Genomic DNA, 23,697 nt, shown 5'->3' on the forward strand with positions numbered 1-23,697 from the left:
TGTTGGTACTGAGGAAGAGACCAGAAATTTATGGAGAGATACGATTTTGGTTCAAATGCCACCTGTAAGAGAGTGCAGTAAAAATATTACAAATAATGACAGTTTTGTTTAAAGGGTATATATGTAATATGTTATTATTTAGTAAGTGAAGATCTGTTGTTTAGTATCCTTTTGCATTCTTATTTGCACTTGCCATGCTTGTACTTATATATGAGATACCTGATTTACAAGTACTGTTGTTCAAGACTACTGAAATACATGCAAAAGATGTGTAGAAATTATGCAGAAAATGGACAAATAAAGAACAAATGTACAGGTTAACATGTTTGTTTTATTGGAGAAATTGTCACTGATAAAGAGAACGTAAATGTGGCTTGATGGAAGGATTCAACAAGAAGCTCAGAAAATTATTTTGGAGAGCAGGGAATAAGTTTATGAAAGATGTGAATACATTGGTAACAAGAAGAGAACTTGTTATAAGAAAGGATAGATCAGAGAAAAATGTTCTAAAAGATTGTTTATTGCTATCAGTTAAAAAAAAGAAGGAAATAAATTATTTTTAATTTGTAAGCAGAGTGGCTGATAATACTGAGAGGCTTTGTTTAAAGGAAGAGTATTGGGGTGGTAAAAACATTAGCATTGTTTCCTGGAATATATATCAATTATGAACATCTGTATTGGTAGCCTCTTTGAAAGGGCTCTGAGCAAAGATGGACAGTGCAGATCGGGGAATGACACTGTAGGATTTGGTGTTCCGCAAGTAGTACTGGCCTTGGGAGATGCTGACTTGCTGTGATGTCACTCTTAAAGCAAATATAAGAAGATATTTTGCATTTATTTATTCACAAAGCTGTACATGATGAGATTAGGTTCTGCAGCATAGGTTCAGGATATAAACATAACTAGCACCAACACAAACAGCTGGGTGCTTCAGAGGAGAAATCTGAAGTTCAGTGTAAACAAATGTTCAGCAAAGGCAGGAGATGTGATTGATAGAATATTTATGACTCATAGGCTATAAAAGCTTGGAGAGACATATGGCAGGAAAATGGATGGTGGGAAGACCAAGAACCCACTGGATGGACATCGTAAAGATAGACAGTGGAGATCGGGGAATGACACTGTAGGACGTCATTAACGTTTCTCAATAAGACAGAAAGGAAGAGGCTCGCCAGCGGTACCTGGGAAACTGAAACTGTAAAGTGATGATGATGATGATGATGATATAAAAGGCAATGCATTTGTTTGAAATACTGTACAGTTTATTTGCTAGATTGAAAATATGTTTTACTTTCTGGACTCCTTGAGCAAACAGGGGAGGAGTCATTTTGTAGAATTTACTTGGAAAACTTGGGTTAAGTGAAGATATTTTATTTAGTATCTCAGTATCTTATTTGCTCTTATCACTCTTGTACTTCATGAGATACCTGATTTACAAATACTGTTGTTCATTTAGCGCTACCTGAGAAGCTCGTACACTTTAAGTAGTACTGTAGACAGGGGCAGCATTACCTTCCTGTACAACAAACAAATGGTAGAATGCAATAATAATCTCCTTGAGTGCCCAAAATCGAATCGTACCTGCAAAGAGAAGAACCACCTATCAAGACGGTATTGGGATGCCAGAAGACTAATGAAATACGTCCAGTGATATGCCATTTTATGATGATGATGATGATAATCATGATTGAACTGTATTGCCATTAATACCAGTAAAAATAGTGCCAAAACTCATGACAGAGAGCAGGAACAGAATTCTTACTATAATCATAACCAGAAAGAAACAGTCATGAGCAACAATACCTAATAAATAAAGAATAAAAAAATTATTGCACATCACAACAGAAGGAAGTGTCTCAGCACTAATTAATAGAGTAAATAGCAAGGAAAGAAACAAAGAAATGAACATAATAAAATCCACGAACACCAAAATTCACTTGCTTTGCTTACAGTGCCAAATCTACCATTAAATTTATGAATGGTGCATTAACAAATCAATGGAAACAAACAAAAAAGGTCCTGACTTGTGGTTTTCCACACTTACAGTTTTAAAATAAAATTTTCAGATCCTTCAAATGAAATGTGTGCCAAAGTGAAGCTATAAATAAATACCACTTTCATTAAAGTGTTACCTTTTTTTAAATAATGACAGTTCATATGATGATATACAATTTTAACAAATATAGGTTTGTAGTAATATTGAATAATATTAATCCTTTTAAATTCTTTAGTAAGGTAAGGAATTTGACAGTTATAAAATCTATTTACCTTACGCATCCAAAATAATTAGAACCCTTTAATCTACACAATTACGGTAACCTTAGTTAATTGATGTGGAATCTAAAATTAGTCTGTATTTAAAGATATAAATATGTTTTAGCTTTGATAATAAAATTCAAATTTAATTTAAATGATCAAATTAACTGCAGTACTGTATTTCACCGCTTAATCATCGCCACTGCGTAATCGTTGCATCCTTTATTTTCAATTTAAAAATTGGATTTAAAAATTTCATTTTCATAATTGTTGCATGTTCAAATTGTTCCACAAGCCGCTTAAAAGGTAAACTGAACTGCAGTGAAAGTGCAATTTAAATACATGTATGGCGTATGGGGAGTTCAACACATTTTTGAGATGATATAGATGTCGATTCCCATAGGGAATCGGAAATATTTGTTCCGAATGAGTAAATTTATAATACCAATGTAAATGGTCCGTTATTGGACATTATAAATTTTCCAGCTAACTCATTACAACTTTTGCGGAATACTTTGCTGTTGACAATGCGGAGACGACTTCAGAGGACCGAGATCCTGCCATGTTGATAAGCTGTGATAACGTGACGTCTTCAGATGAAGCTGCCACTCCACTTGCCGAACGTGTGTATAGAATAGTTTTGTGTTTTCTGGCTTGTCTTTTAATTTCCGCCAGTTACGTACCACCTTTTCACTCACGGAAAAGTTTCTTTCCTCAGCTCTGTTTCCGGACTATTCAGCAAAGACAATTACTTTTATCTTGAAGACCACAGAATAGTTTCTGTAATTACCTATGATCACAAATAAATGCTTTACACATTAATGTATTGCTTGTAAATAATTGCCAATAACTGTTCAGTATTATTGTATAAAAAATCATAATATTTCTACAAACATGCCAAAAAACAAAATAAAACTTAAATTCTCACACACACGTCTAGAGAACAGTAATCTCATCACTCACAATTATATGCATCAGCTGATAGTCCGCGAGCGTAACCTACCTAATAAACACGAAACGGGAAATCCTACATCATACCCCAGGACCACAGTAATTGGGTCCATGCACATAGGATTATTCCATATTTTTATTGAACCCCATTGTAGTGGAATTGTTCAAAGCATCCATCTGGACAGCATCAACTGAAGTTTTGAACCCTGAGGTGGTCACAGTTCATTCTCTTTAATGGTAGATAAAATAATAGTCTCAAAACCAATCAATGTTCATTTTGAAGAATCTCACAAAGAATAAAAGTAATAAACTTTTTTCTGAAACCAGTCATACTATAACATGTTTTCCAAAATGTTCGCCAGTTTTAATTTGAATCATAGTACAGCATAGTCACACCTCATTTTTATATTTTGTGTGCCACCCCTCCTTGCCCCATGCTTATGCCCATATGTTGTTAGATCCGGGGTCATCACATCGCCAAGCTGGATCCATTGGGCATCTCAAGTGCAGATTTGGATGACAAAACACCACCAGAGTTGCTCTATAGTCACTACTCTTTTGGTAAGGACGGCATGTTTTTGTGATTTGTCAAGTTAACATACAGTAAATGTAAGTCTGAAAACAATTGTTTTGTAGTGCGTTGTCATCAAGTTCAACAGTGAAAATGTATTTTTCTGGTATAACAGCACTTTCTTATCAGTTACTTTGATTATTTAGGTAATTCCTTTTTAATTGTTGATTGGAAGCTTGCAAGTCCAACATTTAATTGATTTGAGTTTGGGTATGTTGTTGGTTTTGGTGGTGACCATACCAGTTGCACTTTCCTTATAATAAAGTTTCTTTTCAGACCTTCAGTACTCTAGATTCTGATCTCATTTTGGATTGTACAGCTTTACCAGCTTCTCTTTCTTGTAAACAGTGAAGTTTTTTCCCTCGTATTTCTTCTAACTTTCTGCCACATTTTCTTATTTTCCTAGATGTAGTTCATATTATTTATACACTTTCATTTTTTCTGAAACTTTCTGAAATTATTTTTTATAATTTGGTTGTCTAAAGCACCTGTGCCTATTAATCCATTTCTTTATTGCCTTATACTTCTTTCTAGGCTTCTTTATTTTTTTATTTGACACTCAGTCTCTTTTTGCACATTAAATGAATCTGATCATTTATTTATGATTTCAGTTACTCTTCACTAATATGTAAGAGTTATTCTTTGACTTCTGGCAGATCTCTCGCAAACATCAGTCATGTGGTGGCTCAGTCATTGTCCATCTGTAACAAAGATAGCAGATTCGATCTTGATTGAGGTCGGTGGTGTTTGAGGATGTTAAATATGTAGCAGCTCCGTGATATCAGCTTCTGGCACGCTAACGAACCTCCAAAAATGTTCTGCCTCTAAAATCTATTGCAAAAATAAATATTTATCAAATATCTTTCATGTAGATCCCATCTGTCGTCGTACCGTATTTCTCCGAATCCAAGACAACCCCCACTTTTTCCCTTCAAAAAATGTAATCAGGCTTAAAAAGTGCTTTGTGAAATCATATGAATGCCTTTCTTGTACAGTATTCATTGTTAGACTATCTTTGTCTTCATCCTTACGGCGAATATTGGTTTTAGTTATGCCTTATTCTTTATTTCCATGAGTTTAATAACCATTAACTTAAAATTAGCATCACAATATAGAAGAGAACCCGTTGAAAATTTGCCAGCAATACCTGTTCCACACATCTCTACAATACGATGATCCATCCGGAAAATATTCTGCTGTTTATAAAACTTTTACTAAGCGTCAGGTACAACCGGCTACCCCTAGACACACGTCTCGCTTGCCGGCTTCGGCAGACTTCAGCGGCTAGTGAAGTATAATAAAGATATGGGCTTTGAATGTCAACAAGTTTATTGTGGTGTGATATGGCCATTCCGCTTTCGTGTTTTTTTGTGCACGTACCTCACAATTTAATCTTTGACTTCTTTAAGGTGCCCATGTCGCGGGCCACTGAATGCAATTTTTTGAATGCTACGCATTTTTAAGCTATCTTTATCTTCACGCTAACGCGGAACATTGGCTTTAGTTATGCTGTATTTTCTTGTGGCTAGACAGTTATTCTTCATTTCTGCGTGTTTAATAACCATTAACTTAAAATTAGCGTCATAGTATAAATGAGAACCCATTGGAAATTTGCTGGCAATACCTGTTCCACGCGTCTCTAAAATACGATCCATCACGAAAATATTACTGCTGTCTATAAAACTTAATTGTACTAACCGTCTGTGGTACAGTGGACACGTTATAACTCGGCGAATTCGAAGGTTCGCATGTTTTGATGCCATTCTGCGGATTTGAGAAATGTTTTTGCAGATGCTAATACAATGTTGTTGACATAGTGACAAATCAGTGATGTTAAACCGGTTGCCGCGGCTAATGATGTTTAAAAATGATACGGATGTTGGTGGTTGACGAGTTTTACATGCGCGGGCGGTGGATGAAGAGAAGCAGCGTAGATACTGTGGTTGCTGCCTGTGGTGTTCTTTACTGTTAGGTCGCGAATGCAAGACAACCTTTGATTTTCCACAAGAGATTTTGATTTAAAAAAACGTCCTGTTGGATTTGGAGAAGTATGGTTTCCCCACTGTTGTCATTATTTCATCCTTATGACTATGCACTCTTTAAGTTTGTTTCTTTCATGTGTCCAGTCAGTATTTGTGTTGCCCTGTTCCACTCTCTCCCATTTTGTCTTCTACTTAATTAATCATATATTTGCTTCCTACTTTTCCTTGACATCACTATTTCGTCTGCTTGAATAGGCTATCATAAAGTAAATATTTTGAAATATACAGGGTTATTCTAAATTAGTTGCCTGAAAGTATCAATGAATAATTTCAAAACAACTGATGGAAATTTATTCAGACGCATATCAAACGTCGTGCCATATGAAGTTTTTGACTTAGACAACATACTCCGCTCCATGCAGTCACCATGGAGGTGTACTATTGTGTGGAGTGCGCCCAGTGTTGTCTGTGGTTTCATGAAATGACATCACAAATTACCATACAAAGACATTTCAGAGGAGAGTATCAGAAAGTTCTACTACTGGTAAAAACTATCAAAGCATGGTATGATCAGTTTGTGGAAACAGGTTGTGTGGCACACCGATAGAAAGGACAGGGACCATAGAAGTCATACTATTCCTGCCTGTCACAAGCACTCGACACCTGACCCAGTTGCAACCTGTACCCCTTACGTGGCAGTCATTGTCGTAAAATTCACCATAATGTAGGTTGTGGAATGGCCAGCTCCAAACTTGATTTAGGGGTAGACTTCTTTGGACTTCATGCATATGTTCCTCTCACGACTTCCACAACGTGGTCTGCTGCACGAGGGCGTCCCTGTCCTGGAGGATGTTACAGCTTCAAGCAGACAAGTTACAGGAAAAGCTTTTTTGGTATATTTTCCACTCTTTGGTATTCACAAAAAAAAGTCGTCTTCTTTTTTCTGTTCCCTTTCGTTCACTACCTTTGTATGATATATTGTAGGAGTAAAAAGGGATGTACAGTCTGATAACTGCATACGGGAGATGTGCCTCTTATAATGGGCTTCTGATAAGTTCACCTGCATACGCCCCAGCATCAGTGGGTAGGGTCTGACACATCCCACTCTGATGAGTTTAGTGTCAGACCTAAGACGAAACGCTGGTTAATAGAGCAAACGCCTGAAAAGCCTTACATCTGATCTGTTCTTGACAAGCTCTATTGGTGAAAAATATCTAATTCTCTCCATGGGAACTTAGAATTTTCCATTCGAGAAAACACTGTCGTTACAAAACATTTCACTACATTGGTCTATTTAGTTCGTCTATTATATCATCACTTGTGTCCCGAAACTCCATAGCATCACTGGTAATTTACAAAAGAAGATACATTCACATTTATATTGACGAAAACCTAAAATATTTATAGCTACGAAAAGCATAAACATCTATCCACACCAGTGCCTATCGTAAAACTGCTGTAACCTGTAGGCTAACTGTGTGCCAAACTCTTACGCTGTAGGCAGTATAGACATTTCCGGCAGAGACCACCACCATACAGAACTAGGATTTGTACAGTGACACTATTTGAATAGCTGAAAAAGTTCCAAAAAGCGCCGCCAGATATCTTTATTATGCCAGTAAGCAATTAAGTTCTTAGTGTAAACCTAAAACGACAAGTGCAGTGCTCCCTCATATGGGACCAAATGGCAAATGCTGTGCGCACTCTATTGACTGTCCCTTAGGCACACTCGTCAACAGGTTAAAACTTGAAAACATAATTCAGTGCACTATGAAGTAGGAAAGGTATCAAACATTTGTTTGGTTAATCTTAATATACCTTAACAGAACTCTGAAGCTTAAATTAACTGAGATGGTATTCTGCTTTTAATGAATGATTAAATTAATTAATGAAATAAATTAATTGAAATGCACACAAGTTATGCATAATATCTGGTGTTACTACACCATGTACACTTTCACATTCCAATCACTTCAGTTTACAAGAAAAAAATCCACTAGGGATTTTACTAGATTTGTACATGCAGTAACATTTTAACTATCACGGAGTTGTTCACACAGTTCGCATATGCATTTGCTGTTAGGATAATGAAAACACTTGTTTTTGCAGATTTTATGACTACTGCCAACAAGTCCACAGGATGTCGAAGTCCTTGGTTAGTAATATATAAGTAATAATAATAACAACGTAAACGTTTCCACCTTTTCAATACTAAAATATATTCACAAAATTATAAATTACACGGTACTAGTTTCGACCCATCTAGGGGTCATCATCTGCCGTATTGAAGCAAAGATCACTTTTGGCGAAATCCTAAGAAAACTAGTACCGTGTAATTTATAATTTTAGTATTGAAAAAAGGTGGAAACGTTTACGTTGTTATTATTATTATATATTATTTTCAATACGGACCAAAAACATGAAATTCATAACCATTAATGTCCTTGATTAGTGTCGGACCATGATATATTCATCATTGCCTCCTTCATGTATAAAGTGTGTCAGATCTCACTTCTCTTCTTCTTTCTTTGTGTAGTAACCTTCCAGTTGTCTGTGTAGGAAAGGGTAAAATTCATTCTCAGTTTTTCTATACATAAAAGGCACTTTGGGTAGCTTATAGGCTAGTCTCGATCTTGTACGTTTTGAACTACCTAGGGCAGCGTTCAAATAGTGTGATTTGACTGCTTCCAGTGTCCTTAGATCCTTGATGCTGGGCTTTTTCCATACAGTATCTCTTCCATATGTAGTGATGGGAAATGTTTTCGCATTGAATGTCTTGGATATTGCCTTCTGCTTTTAACATAGCATTTAGATGAGGGAAAAAGACCTAGAAAATAGTAAACAATAGCAAGCATTTTGTCAAGGGAAAAAGACCTAGAAAATAGTAAACAATAGCAAGCATTTTGTCAAATGTTTGCCATCTAGAGGCAAAAACTGTACCCAACATTAAATAGAACCTTTAATCATTTTGATATTTTGGCATGTTTACTTGTACTTTTTTATATAATAGTTGGAACTCATTGAATTGCTCATTGATACATTGTTTTCAGGCTTACAGATGATTCTGTTGATGGAAAATTGAATTTTCTATATGTGTCATTTTTAGTCATGTGTGGAAGGAAGAGGTCTTTTTAACATGCATCTTTGTTCAGTGTTGTGTTTGGAACTTGTCTACGAAGTGTGGATGAAAATACATTCCAATCAAATTTCACATTGAATGTGTAAGTTACTCTATTTATTAAAGTGTGATTTCATTCTAGAAATTAGTTCCTGAACATGACCTCAACTTAACATTGTAACTTTCTAGTGTCCGTTTTAATTTGAAACGTTGATAAATAACATGAACCTTATTAATTTTTAACTTTCTGAACTACTGTTCTATTGGTCCAGACCTTCCTTACTCTTCCTAAAATACATTGTCTGTTCAGATATTGCATTATGTGTGTGTATTGTAGAAGAAAATTTTTTATTTGGGAATAAGATTTAAAGATTGATATTGTTGACTATTAGGCAGGGAAGAAATTGATATATAGAACACACATTTTCTTGAATATTGAATTTTCACGACCGCATTGTAATCAAAACCGACTTTCAACCTATTAGGTCGTGTTACGTACATTTAGTACGTGTTGAAGAGATGTTAAGTACAGAACAAAAATGGCCAACCAGACTCCAGTGGGATCCGAACCCACAACCTTCCCATTTCGCGTCGGTTGCTCTACCAATTGAGCTATGGTGGCCTAGGCCATCTTTGTTCTGTTGGAAAGGATCTGAGCTACAGGTCTGGTACTACTACCGACGCAAAATCGGGAGGTTGTGGGTTAGGATCCCACTGGTGTCTGGTTGGCCATTTTTGTTCTGTACTTAACATCTCTTCAACACGTACTAAATGTACGTAACATGACCTAATAGGTTGAAAGTCTGTTTCGAACACATTTTCTTGTTTCACAAATGTTTTTTTTAACCTCATTTTACCTATTGTCTATCCAGTTGATAATGTTCACAGCTCCATTAACGGTACCCCATAGAGTAAACACATCTTCTGTTCGTTACCCTACACTTTGCGAATTTCTAAGAAGTAAAAATCTGTTATATTGTCTGTTATATCTGGTATGACGAAGGACGTATAGGAAGAATAGGTTATTTCTTTAATACATGGGGGTGACTGTTACGGATTTACTATAGGTATTGCACTGACTAGAAGTTGGCACTTTTAACTATAAATGTTGAGCATTTTCACTTCAGTTCCATTTGATGCATTCTACAAGTATCTGGTTGCTCTAGATAATGGGAGGAGAAAAGTAATCCCTTGACCTCTCATTGTGCCAGTGGATAAGATTTGAATGTTTCCAGATTTCTTGCACATTTCCTGTCCTATCTTATGTTTTCAATGTGGTTTTTCCCTGGTTTTTCCACTCTTGCCCAAGGAAATTTCTGGATTATTTCTCCATTTTTCAGTCTTGAGGCAATCCCCTCAATTGTAGACGAAAGTCATTACAGGTAAACACTCTACACAAGACCACATAAGAACATTGGCTATCACACATTTTGTATGCACACAAGTACTTGGGGTTCATGAACAAAAAATGTCTTTAGCCTTTAAAATTAATTCTTCTTTCGTGACAGTTTTCCCCTTAAATGGGTTATTCTCATGAGGGAAAGTACAACTGGGCTATCATCCCCAATGAGATTATAATAATTCTGGATGAAATACAATATAATTTTAACATTTGATGTAGCAGAATCTTGTTAGCTGTATAGGCAAATTTATAGGTTTTCTGTTACCTGAGCTTGTAAAGTTAAATAATAATAATAATAATAATAATAATAATAATAATAATAATAATAATAAAAATAAAAAATTATTATTATTTTTCTTCTCTTCTACAATGCAATACACAGCCTTTTCACTTCTAACATTTAACTGTTTTTTGTCAGAGATATTTTGTTGCTGTTACTTTAATTCTGAAAACTGTTGCATGACCTGTCTATTATGGCCATTAATTTTCATTTGATCTTTTGTTGCATCGCATTGCCTCCTACCACCCTTTCAAGTGCTGATATATTAACTATTTTATTTTCATTTTTTAATATTCCAACTCTTTAATTTATTTCTGTTTGCTTGACTAATTTATGTCCAGTATTGGAGCACATCAGCTATTAGCAGCTGTTTTAAAATTTTTAAGTTCCTATAGGTTTTTTTATGTAAAAATTTCTTATTTTACATTTCAGTTATGCACTCTGAATGTCCAATTTTGCTATAATTTTTTTATAATTCATTTCTCATTGTGTACATATTTTTCTGTGTAGTATTTTATTTGAATGTATTGGAAAAATGAATATTCAAGATATTTTGACTAAGTTAATGAAATTAGAATAGTTTTAAATATTTGCAGGAAAATGATCAGCTTACTAATTGTAATACTGTATCTGGAATGGTTAAGGAATTTGAAAATATATTTTAGACTGATTTTAGCTTAGGACATATTAGTTTCAAATTGACTTTCTATATCTGTTTTCCATAAGTTCCATTCCATGTTTATGGATCAAGTCAAATGGAAAGCTAATATATTAAGTAATACAAAATTTGTGGGGAGGCCTGGCTGATGAATAGAATGTCTATATAAAATTATTCAAGCCCATGATAGAACAAGAAAACTTTTTTACATTGTTTTTCCCATATTGCAAATCTATTTGAAAAATTAAAGGAGGGAATGAATAAAATAAAAATGACTTGGTTACATTTAAACTTCACTTCGAAAGGTTGATAGTTAATGCAATGCATCAGAAGACTTTCCTTATATGGCTGCAAGTTAGTCCATACAGGATAACTGAGAAGTCTTTCAGACTTCAGTCATTCTTGTGCCCAAAGATTGAGAGTTTCTGGAATGTTTTTGTCCAGGCAAGCGCCCAAGTACTACATACTCGCAGCACCTGCAGCAGAAAGTCGCCTCCATGATGGAACGTACGTAACCAGGTTAGGGTAGCTTTTGCCAGCTTCAATATGGTATGAATAACATTTATATTGAAGGTGGTCAGGAAATGTTTGCTATTAAATGATGAAAAATAGTCTTTAATCACTGATTTTGTAAATTTTCAATATATAGTTCATTTTTTAAATGAATACTCTGTACATACACCTGCTGGTTTGTAAATAGCTTTCCTCTGTCTTTTAATTTGCTTCTCTATATTGGGTTGTTATTTTGCGGTGGTGGCAGTCTCTGCTTTTTAATGCAACAGCTTTCCTTAGTTTGATTTTTTTGTTTTGCATGCATAATCTATTCTAATAATATTACTTAATGGTGATTTGCTTTGAGTTGGAGATTACAGTGGGAACATTTTATACAGTGTATGCATTACTTGTTTCAAACTTCACATGTCATAATTTATTTGTATTGCATGTTAAACTTAAGTCATGGAGTACTTGTATTAAATATGTATTATAATGAAAATGAGTGTAAACAGATATGAGGTCCCTCATAGTGTTCTATATTCTCATTCATTATGAATTTCTGAGGTCTACTTTGTGTGTTATGAAGGTTAAACTTTTTATTTATGGAAAAGGGTCTTCAGTTATTCAATAGTGATGAAGTGATGTATGTACTTGATTATGAATGTGGACAGTAGATTCAGTTAAGCCTTGAATACCTAAAAAGAGTATAGAGGTACAAATGTTCACTTCTCCAGGAGAATTACCCTATCATTGGTCTTCATGTGGGCATGTTATAACTTACACATCATGAAGTTAAACAGTAGACTTGCTGGGTGGTTGATTTATAGCATGCACATCATGAAGTTAAATAGTAGACTTGCCAAGTGGTTAAATATGCAGTGTTAAACATTTTCTCCTCAATCCTGTTTTGGAATGGACAGAACACACATTTATCAATGCAGTTTAACAAGTTAGCTGTGCTCTGATTTTTTTGTTTACATTTTCAAGAAAAAATTCAGGATTTAAGATCTGGTAAGCATGCAACAGTAACCAAATACAAAATAAATATAAGACATTCTTTACTCAGTGATGAGATAATTTCCTCCACCCCCTGCCTCTCTCTCTGCAGTGAAGCATGTGGATTATTAATGAGCACTTACTGTTTGTTTCATTTACTTAGTGAATGCGATATACAACAGTTTCATAGAACTGTGAGAAAATCAAATCAAAAGGAAAGAGAGATTAAATGAAGCAATGCCTCTATATGAAAGATGATTTCTTTCAAGTTTGAATGGACTAGTGAGTTTTTCAAACTGTGATGTATATCAGTATAAGCATGGTTAGGTAGTGTACTTTCCTTTGAACTGTCAAGTTTACAATATATCACATGACCGCACATCTTGGAGTAATACTTTTTTTGTGGGTTATAATAATAGGCTTTCTCAGCAATATCTTAAGCTTTCTCACAGTTGTTCCTCTTGCTAACACTTGCTCACTTTTATCAACATAAGCACATCATCTCATTTGACAATGGATGAACCACTATAATGAGGTCGTACCTCACTGAGCAACATTTTCCCTGTAGCATTTTCCTTTTGAATGGTTCACCTTTAAATAATATGCATTAAATTTGATTATAATGACAGGCTTATAAAATATAAATCATCTTCAATTATTTGCATAGCATCATTATTGAATTACAGTTTTTTAAGCAGTCTAAGATTAGGTTTGTACCTATGTGATTGATTGCAGAAGGTAAGACCATTATAAATAAATTTATTCATTTTTCTATTTCATTTTGCCTTCTATTTTTTAACTGGTCAGAAAACTGTAGAATGAAAATGTAAAGACACCAGCATAGGTGAATTGGTGGTAACAATAACACGAAAATACCAACTTTTTTCAATATAAAATATAGTTCCATCAACTGATGTTTATACTTTCAGTTTTTCTGTAAGCATGTGTATTAACCCATAGGCATGATGAATATAAAGACCAAATGTGAGGACTCAGCCATTATAGCATAGTAGTTTGTGGTCCCACCACTGCAAGCGTAGCAAGCGATTATATCCAACACATGCTCCAATAGTTCCAGCAAGCCGGGTATAGTAATATGCGGGAGACGTTCCTGTGCAAGATACTTTAGTGAATAAGTTGAATTTTCTTTGCTTTCAGTTCCTAAACTTAGTTCTTTGTGTGTTGTGTGGTTCAAGCATGTATCGTATGTGGCTTGATTAATTTTAGTTCAACATGCGGTACTGTTTTGTGCCTGGCTGGAAGTCAGGCTATGGTAGCGTAGTTGATGATATGTGATTTTTTTCTCCACTGAAGGATAGAAATCAATTTAAAAAATGGGCCATAGCCATTCTACGGAAGGATATGGAGTTAACATGTAATGGCAGAATTTGTCATGATTTGATAGTAAAATCAGATAATTTTATAGTGAATGGTGAAAAAGTGGATGTCTCTTGTTTGAGATGGAGATTATGTCCAGGAGCAGTGGCTCACGTTTTACCTAATTTGCCAAAATACCTTTCACGTGAGATTAAGTCCCGTGAAACTCCCAACTGGAAAAAAAACCTAGGCGCCATCAGGAAAAAAAGACTGAAGATGAGAGTGCAGCAGTGAATGGGGAATTAAAAGGTGATGCAATAGTTGATCAAAATTTGGGTCATTCTAGTGTACTTTCTGATGCCAAAAACAGAATATTATTGCTCAAAAGGTGCCTAAAAAATGCTAATCAAAATTAAATTTGAGCTAGATGCAGTCTCAGCTCAGCAAAATAGATAATTAATTTGCTGGAGAAGCAGGAAATACACAGGCATTTAATTATAGAGATGATAAACACCTTAGCAAGAAGGAAAAGATGATAATCGACACCATGCTTAGAAATGCCAGGTGAAATCTTCTAATGGAATGAGGTAGAGCAGTGAATTCATTTTAGACTTTATTTTTGAGTGCAGTAATTAATGGAAAACTGAACTCAGAATCGACATACAATAGAGGGAAATTTAATTGATCCACCTTTTTTCAATACATGATATGTTGTTAATATGATCACAAATTTTTTTATTCAGTACCGATTGCGGTGTCTGTGGACACCATCATCAGCTGAAACAGGTCATATGAACAAAGATATACAAGTATGTAGTACATAAAATAGACCCTTAGTAATAAGTGACATTAATAGGATGAAGTAAAAATACAATGCTTAAAAGAATATAAACAAGTTTTGTGCTTGTTGGTCAAAGTATAAAATGAAAGTGAAGATATTAACAAAAATTTTTAAAGACTTGATCACTTTGGAATGGTTAAAAAGTCTCAAACGTAGCACTGCTAAACACTAGAACAACCAAAAACTGACGTATGCAGTCCTTCCACAGAGTATTGATAATAAAGTATCATAAGTAAGTTTGGTGGTGGCTTGTCATATCAACTCATAAAAAGAAGGCAGCAAGCTCTAGCACTTGCTCCTTGTGCTCCTTGCCACTCTCCACACATACATCAGGCTGTTCGAGGTGAGTCTCCTACTTAACTTTATAGTGTTTTGCCCTATTTCCAATATTTCATTTCAACTCTTGACTGTCTTTTCATACTTCAGGTTCCGAATTGGATCAGGAACTTTCTGGCCATGCATCTACTTTCTCTTTGTCTGCAATATGATCAACTTCTTTGAGTACCTCATAAATGACGGCTTCTTTTTATGAGTTGATATTACAAGCCACCACCAAACTTACTTATGTTACTTTATTATCAATACTCTGTGGAAGGACTGCATACGACGTCAGTTTTTGGTTATCCATGTTTTTTTTTTCTTCACCTAGTATTTAGCAGTGCTACGCTTGAGACTTTTTAACCATTCCAAAGTGATCAAGTCTTTAAACATTTGTTAATATCTTCACTTTCATTTTATACTTTGACCAACAAGCACATAACTTGTTTATATTCTTTTAAGCATTGTATTTGTACTTCATCCTATTAATGTCACTTATTACTAAGGGTGTATTATATGTACTACATACTTGTATATCTTTGTTCATACGACCTGTTTCAGCTGATGATGGTGTCCATAGACACCGAACTGGTCCTGGATAAAAAAATTTGTGATCATATTAACCCTCCGTTGGTTACAGGGTGAGCGTGGCGCTCACTTTCCTTTTTAAAGATGTGCCGTGCGAAGCTAAGTATCACTATACTTCTTAATTACCGAGTAGCTGACTTTCGGAATGTTCTGAACAAGTCCGACAATGTTGCAGGGTGCGGCGCGACTTTCATTAGCAGCGAGACATTGTTCATGACCACAGTGCGTTGATAAGTGAGCGAGTCGCTCAGCCGCGACCATTGGCGTTACATTTTTTCCAACTTCCACATTATTTTTATCATATTAGCCTACAAGTCATGAATTAAGATTCCATGATCTGTATTGGTTATTAGAGGAGTCGGATGATGAAGCAGTTCTCTTACCTGAGGCAATAATGAAGATTCTGAGTACTCAAGATACAGAGCAACCCGCCAACAGCGATCACGACAGTGCATCTGTGTTTCTGGGGACGAAGTCATTCCTGGTCAGCTAGTTGAGCCTGCTCCTCAATATGTTGGTCGTGACAACATTACTCTGTGGAATATTCATCCCCCTCACCCCAACAAACGTAGGAAGAAAAGAAACATCGTGATTCATTCACCAGTTGTCACTCGTGTTGCACAGAATGCGAAGACAGTACTTCCCAGACAGTGTGTTGGAGAAAATTGTGTTTCATACGAATGTTCACTTACGCATTACGAGAGCTAATTATTCTCGGGAGATGGATGTTGTGGATACCAACATTAATGAAATCAAGGCTCTTACAGGATTACTTTACTTATCCGGTGTGATGTCCTCTCATTAAAATGTTGAAGATTTGTGGGCGACGGATGGGACAGCTCCAGAAATATTTCATCTAGTAATGTCATACCGGAGATTTTACTTACTTTTGAGATGTCTCCGACTTGATGCTCAGACGAGGAATGAAAGGAAATCCGTCGATAAATTGGCGGCGATACGAGAAATATTTGAGGGCTTTGTACAGCGCTGTAAAGTTTGCTATTCCGTAGGAGAGTACATCACAGTTGATGAGATGCTTGAGTCTTTTCGAGGATGGTGCAGTTTCAGGCAGTATATGGCAAAGAAGCCAGCAAAGTATGGTCTCAAGATTTTCGCCATGGTGGATTCACGGATGTTTTACACCTCAAATATGGAGATCTACCCTGGAGTTCAACCGGATGGGCCGTTTGTTACCAATAACAGACCAGGTGCCATTGTGAAAAGATTGACAGAACCAATAAAAAACACTGGGCGTAATATAACGATGGACAACTGGTTCTCTCAGTGGAGCTAGTGAATGAACTGGTGAGAAATGACAATCTTACTGTTGTCGCTACCATCAGAAAGAACAAGACTGCAATCTCACCAGAAATTGTGAACACTAGGCAAAGGGAAGTGAACTCTAGTCTGTTTGCATTCGGTGAGGATGCTTTGTTAGTATCCTACGTGCCACGAAAATACAGGAACGTGATACTAATATCAAGTATGCATGATTCTGACAAGATCGATGAATCTTCTGGTGACTTGAGGAAGCCTACAGTCATTACGATTTACAACCTTACCAAGGGAGGGGTGGACGTAGTAGACAAACTGAAAACTCTGTACACCGTAGCAAGGGTGTGCTATTGATGGCCTCTTCGTATATTTTTCACATTACTGGATATAGGAGGAATCAACGCCCAGATCATTTTCCGAAGCAACACGAATGAAGAGATGACGCGAAGAAAGTTCTTGAAAACATTGGCTTTAGATCTGACCAAGAATCACGCGGCAAGGAGAGCTTCTACTAGTGGCATTCATTCAGATCTTCGAATGAGAATGCAACAAAACCTTGGGCTACTACAAGAAGAGCTGACAATTCTGCCACAACTAGACCAAGCTAGGGCGAAATGTGCCTGCTGCCCGAAGAAGAAGAATCGAAAAACAGTGACAAGATGTGGTCAACACACTGTCAGTATTTGTCAGAGGTGCCCTGGTAGTGTTGAGATAGGTATGGAAGACAGTGACTAAATGTACCCTGAGTCCACAACACAGCATGCATGGTCGAAAAAAAAGCATTTATCAGTGACATAATAATGTTAACTTGATAATTATTGGAAAATTATGCATTTCACAACAATAATTTTTATTGTAATTTGTAGTTATTCATTGTGCAGTGTTAGATTCCTATTTTTTTGCTGTAAAATATGTAAACATATGTTTCACATGTAGAATAGTAAGAAAAATGTATTTAAAAATGGCATGTGTAGCATTAAGTACTTTGCCATGGTGTTTGCAATAATTATGTGTATTCTGTTTCAATGAATGTAGTACTTAACTTAACCTATCAACAAAAAAATAATTTAAGAATAAACAAGTATCAAAATTAAAACAATAACACCAAAAATAACAATAAAAGTCTCAAAAATCATATTACATTACTGACCGCTCACCCGCGACCAGCTGCGTTAAGAAATGAGGCGCAGCCAATGGAGGGTTAATAACATGTTATGTATTGAAAAAAGGTGGATCAATTAAATTTCCCTCTTTTGTATGTTATCTCCTTTCAATACAGACCAGATATGAAGTTTTTAATGTTAACTCAAAATCGATGTGGGGCGAAATATTTTTTGATTGTATCAATTCCATAGAAAATTTTTAGTTGATCCTTCAGGAGCTGGCTGTTGTCTTCAATAAGTTAGGGATATAATCCCCAGACTTGTTTATCATTATGTGAAGTGCCAATTTTTCTTCAGAACGAAGGACATCCCACGAGATTTACAATCTCGAACATCCGCCAAATCTTCACGCAACCTTTCAAAAGTCCAGTAACCGACAAATTGAGTTGCTAAGTAGATAGTTCATGGGTGTTTGTTTTAATATGCTGGGAGTTACGTGTTATTTGTCTGTATATGTACACTCTAGTAACCTGTGCTTTCCACAACATATGATGGTCATAGCTGTTATTTCCATGTAAGATTTTTGCCATTGTATACCCTGCCATGGTATTTTAATTATAATCTCTCATTGTTTTTTAAAATACAGTGTATGTACTTACCAGTTATGGAGTAATACGTTTCCTCTGGCAGCTGGTTGGTACTGTGGAGCTTCCCCACTGAAGCGCTGCCTGGCGGGTTGTGCTTGAACTCGAGGAGCCCTCACACTTGTTGTTATGTTCGTCATGCCATAGGCAAACTAATTTTAAGGTTCTGAGCATGTGTATATATAAATTTTTTTCTTGCACAAGATATACACTGACATGCAAGATTAATGGATCACTTGAAATTTCAAAGGAAACGGCATGTTAAATTGTGAAATATTTGTTTTATTATTTACATTGATTATTTTCATGAAAAAATTATCTAACTAAGGGTAGCAATAACTGAGAGATAACATTACTTAGATAGTTGTTTATGTAGATAATAAAAGAAATGTTTCAAAATTGAACAGGCTTTTTCTTTAGATAATTCAAATAATCCATTAATTTTGCTAGTCAGTATAGTTTTACACCATCATGTAATCCACGATATACCGAATGTTAATCATACCTGTGTTTGATGTGATGACGAAGTACATCCTGAAGAAGAAAATTTAGAAAGGATTAAGGATTTTTTGAAAGACATGACTTTGAAGAAAACGAGAGTTTACATAGACTTCTGGATGGGCCAATAAGACTGTAAAGTTGGTATTCCTTCTTGAGCCATGAGACTGCGTAACATAAAATAACTTTCGATTTCATCTCCTGTTGTGTGAAACCATTACCTCATTGAGGGGGAATGGGGATTTTTTTTGTTAAAAGCTGATTGACATAGCTGTTAAAGTTTTGATAGCTATCACACCCATGAAGAGTCGTGAACCACGTGTTGAAAAATGTCTAGAAGGGAGAAATCTGGAAGGAGGTTCTCGTTTATGATAGAATTTATTCCACAATTTTCTGTACAAATATATTTGGATAGTTTTATCACTTGTTTTACTCATTTCTAAGCTGTCTTCCTTTGCCTTCTTTGTCTTTTTTGGAGGTGGGCTGGGTTTCATAATCACTATTGTATTCAAACTCGCCCTCATTCTCACCTGAACATGTTGTCACGCTGCTGTCACTTTCCCTGCTAGTAAACGAACTTATATCACTTTCTGAAACTCCTACCACTGCCAGATTCACTCTTTGCTATCCTGTAATATACATGCGATTTCATTCCTCGTAATCAAAGTTTACTACTTCAGGCTATTTCTGCTGACTGCCAAGCTGGAATCAAGTAACCTTGAGAACGAACAAATTCCTGCTACATGATGCAACATAGAATTTTCATTCCAACACTAAGAGAGGGAAACCAGATTCTCAGATTTCAAACATGATGTTATATGTCATGCCATCTATGGACAGAAGGCTTCAACTAGTTGCAGAATGCTACCATGTAGTAGACTGCCTGCTGAGCGTCTATGTACACTAGTGTCTAAAAGTTAGTATAAGTTACGGGTAAGCAGGTCAACAGAAAATAGGCCGCAAATCGCACGATATATGTATATGCCAACCTTACGTATTTGCTCTGTAAAGGAAAGAAGTGTTCCTTGCTTTGACTAGCGGGGTAATAACCGCAACGTAAACACAGCCAGTGCCTGTGCCCTGTTATAATGTGCGGAGTATAGCCTCGTGGGGAACGTGACAACATAATGGCGCGACGTCATTTGGACCCCGTTTTGCATAGGTAGGATACTCGGCCGCCTGGAAGCAGGCCATGCACAGACCGAAGTTGCCGTATCCTTGAATGTACCACAAAGTATTATTTTTAGGCTTTGGAGACTATTTCAAGACACAGGAGATCTTAGTCGAGGCCAGTACCAGGTCGACAAAGAGTAACCACCCCACAACAGGATCGATGTCTGGCCTTAACCGCCCAACGAAATCTGAGTGCACCTGCAAGACAATTATCGGCGGAGCTTGCAGCCGTCTCAGGGGTTGCCGTTTCCCGGCAAACTGTGTACTGGAGGCTCAGAACAGCAGGGCTGTTTGCCCGATGTCCAGCGGTGTGCGTCCCGCTCACTCCAGCACAGAGACGGGCCTGTTTACTGTGGAACCGTCAACATCGAAACTGGACCATGAATGAATGGAGGCAGGTGCTCTTCACAGATCAATCCCGCTTCAGTTCGTAGAACGATTCCCGTCACACATTAATCTGGAGAGAACCGGGTAGCCGATACAACCACAGGAACATCATGGAACGGGACCAGTGTGGAGGTGGCGGCGTCATGTTGAATGGTCGTACGGACCTGCACATCTTCATGGGTGGTCCGAGGAACACTGTTAACGCTCGGAGATACAGGGATGAGGTACTGAGACCACATGTTTGACTCTTCAGAGGTGCGGTTGGTCCAGACTTCCTCTTAATGGACGATAATGCCCGACTGCAGCGCGCTGCTCTGGTGGATGAATTTCTGACTGGGGAAGACATTAATCGCATGGACTGGCCAGCGAGGTCTGCAGATCTGAATCCTGTAGAACATGCCTGGGATGCATTGGGGAGGCGAATTTCATCCCGTCAGCCTCCATCAAGGACCCTCCAAGACCTTCGCATTGCCCTTTCGGAGGAATGGGATCGACTGCCACAAGAGCTCTTGGACCATCTGATAGAGAGCATGCCACATCGCTGCGAAGCATGTGCGGTCGTTAGGGGTAACCATACATTGCCAAGTTTTGTTAGTTGTCAAAAGTGTACCTTAGCTATCGGAATCTTTCTGACACTTTTTTTTTTTTTTTTTTTTTTGGACAAGTTGTGTGGCATATGGTGTGTGAGTCAGCTTCCGTTTGTTCAGCAACCTGTCTGACATTCCTATCAGGCGGTTTGGCCTCGTTTAGTGATTAAGCTCAACTATTGGACACTAGTGTACACGGGGTCACTGTCCCTGTGACTGCGTGACAGGTGACTACGTACACCAGTTATTAAATATTTATATGGTCATTATGTAATCAATAGTCCAACTACAGAAAACTGATGACAAAGTGTTGCCACAGTTCTTAGAAAAAATTGTCATGATGATGATAATGGTGGTGTGTGTCCTGCGTAGTCTTGGGACTAGGCAGTTTCAGCCACTTAGTGGCCATCTTCAGCCAAATAAAAAATTAACAGATTATGTGACCACTATAACATATGTATACCAGAAAAAGACTGTATTGTCGCAATATGATGTTTTTATGTTGACTGCATACACCAATTATTAAATATTTATATGGTCACTAGCAGATGTACCTGTGCTTCGCTACGGAATTCTACATTGTATACAGAATTCTAGGTTAGGTAGTGTACACGTTGTGAGCAAGATTGTATTAAATTGCATAGCTCTTAACGTTACCCTAGAAACGCGACGGGGAAGTCATAAAATGACCTTTCTGATATGAAGATTGGGTTAGGGAATTTTTATTGTAATGGTAGGCCCGCTTGCCTACCATCAGTCACAATCAGGTTGGGGACCTTTCATTACAATGGCAGGCACTCTCCACCTGGTTTTTTACATCCTCAGAAAGGCTGTATTAGTGGTTTTCCCAACTGCAATGAACATAGGTCTTTACAATGACCTTAGGATGAATGGTGCGATTAAAAGCAATGCTTTCATATGAAATACTTGTTCAAATGAAAAACCACACATTTTCTCACTTTTAATGAACAGTACTACGCTGCCGATCTGAGAGTCTAAAGTTCCTGAGCTGGAATGACCAAGCCGTGATCACACTTAGTCTTTTTTTGCCCCGAATAGTGGTGATTTCCAGGGCAAAAGCTATGCTCTTTTACTAATTTTTCCTAGAAATACCTGATGAGTCGGAAAATCTCATTTCACTACACTGGCGGCAGAAAAATCTATCTGACTTGGAGGCAAATTTTTCCTCCAAGCCAGAGGAGAAACACCCTCTTCACTGCTAATTTGGAATAAAATGAATGTAGAATTTAACAAAAGTGAAGAGGAAGAAGCTTTTCTTAAGAAACTTCTCTTTTCATGGTTGAATATTGAGTTATTTAGTGAATTGTGGTGCTATAATTTGGAATAGGCCTAAATTGTAATTCTAGACCAGGTCATACTACTGCTAAGTGAGCCTCTGCCTTAAGTGTGCACACTGCTCATTCAAAACAGCGTGTCAAAGTAGGAAATGAATAGCTGGAATACTGTGATGAACCAGTGTGTTACGTACCAGCAGTATCAGGAAATGACATGCTAAAGAAGAAAGTTTTCTAACTCCCCAGCTATTTCCCGCCAATATTCAGTCTGGCTGCTATACTCAGTACGCAGCAGTAATCCCATCTGTCGGAGTTGAGTGGCAGCATAAGAGACAGAGAACATTACAAGAAACAATGGTCAATGTAATGTTATTGTTGATCAATGTTATGAGCTTTCAATATTGTAGGGCTTCACATTTAGTTTTCTTCCGACTCTGAAATACCACTCTTATTATAGTCAGTACAGTAAAACTGAATAAAACATAGATGATCGTAAATTGTATTCTCTATTATTTGTGTCTTGTAGTACTTTTCGATAGGGCCAATAACATAGGCATTTAAAAATTAAATTTTAGGCGCCTTCCACTAAACTACCATTTCATCCAGGATGAATAAAATTGTTTATAACTTAGACTGTAGTTTCTTATTCTCCAACTGTACATACCAATTTTCATTGAATCTGTTAACCCATTTTCTTGTGGCTAGGCGTTTATATGGACTTGGAAACAAAAAGGCAAATTCATGAATATCTGTATTATCATAGCTGCTACGGTAAAAATGTATAATTACAAGTAATAAATCTCATTGTAGACCATATTGGACATCAGATATAAACATTAAAACAAGAATAATAGTTAAACACCACCTTTCCAATACTTATCTTTCCTATATTTAGGAAATAAACATTACAACAGGCGTTGTAAGATGGGACATGTTTCGCTTAACAGTCGTAAGCATCATCA

General features: G+C 36.6%; 1 protein-coding gene across 7 annotated transcripts in view; it reads left to right on the forward strand.

Annotated features, from left to right (window-relative positions):
* Ogdh (oxoglutarate dehydrogenase Nc73EF) overlaps window positions 1–23,697 on the forward strand; it is a 314,890-nt gene that overhangs the window by 56,623 nt on the left and 234,570 nt on the right. For 4 of the 7 annotated variants that reach the window (XM_067134980.2, XM_067134986.2, XM_067134982.2 and 1 more), the window contains exons 4-5: window positions 3,666–3,768; window positions 11,663–11,725. The exons of 1 other annotated variant lie outside the window; for it this stretch is intronic. In XM_067134980.2, coding sequence (XP_066991081.1) covers window positions 3,666–3,768; window positions 11,663–11,725 — 166 coding nt within the window. The remainder of the gene's footprint in view (window positions 1–3,665; window positions 3,769–11,662; window positions 11,726–23,697) is intronic. 2 more of the 7 variants (XM_067134985.2, XM_067134987.2) reach the window with 1 other exon arrangement.

The sequence above is a fragment of the Anabrus simplex genome, chromosome 1, assembly GCF_040414725.1.
Source record: "Anabrus simplex isolate iqAnaSimp1 chromosome 1, ASM4041472v1, whole genome shotgun sequence".
Classification (NCBI taxonomy): Eukaryota; Metazoa; Arthropoda; class Insecta; order Orthoptera; family Tettigoniidae; genus Anabrus; species Anabrus simplex.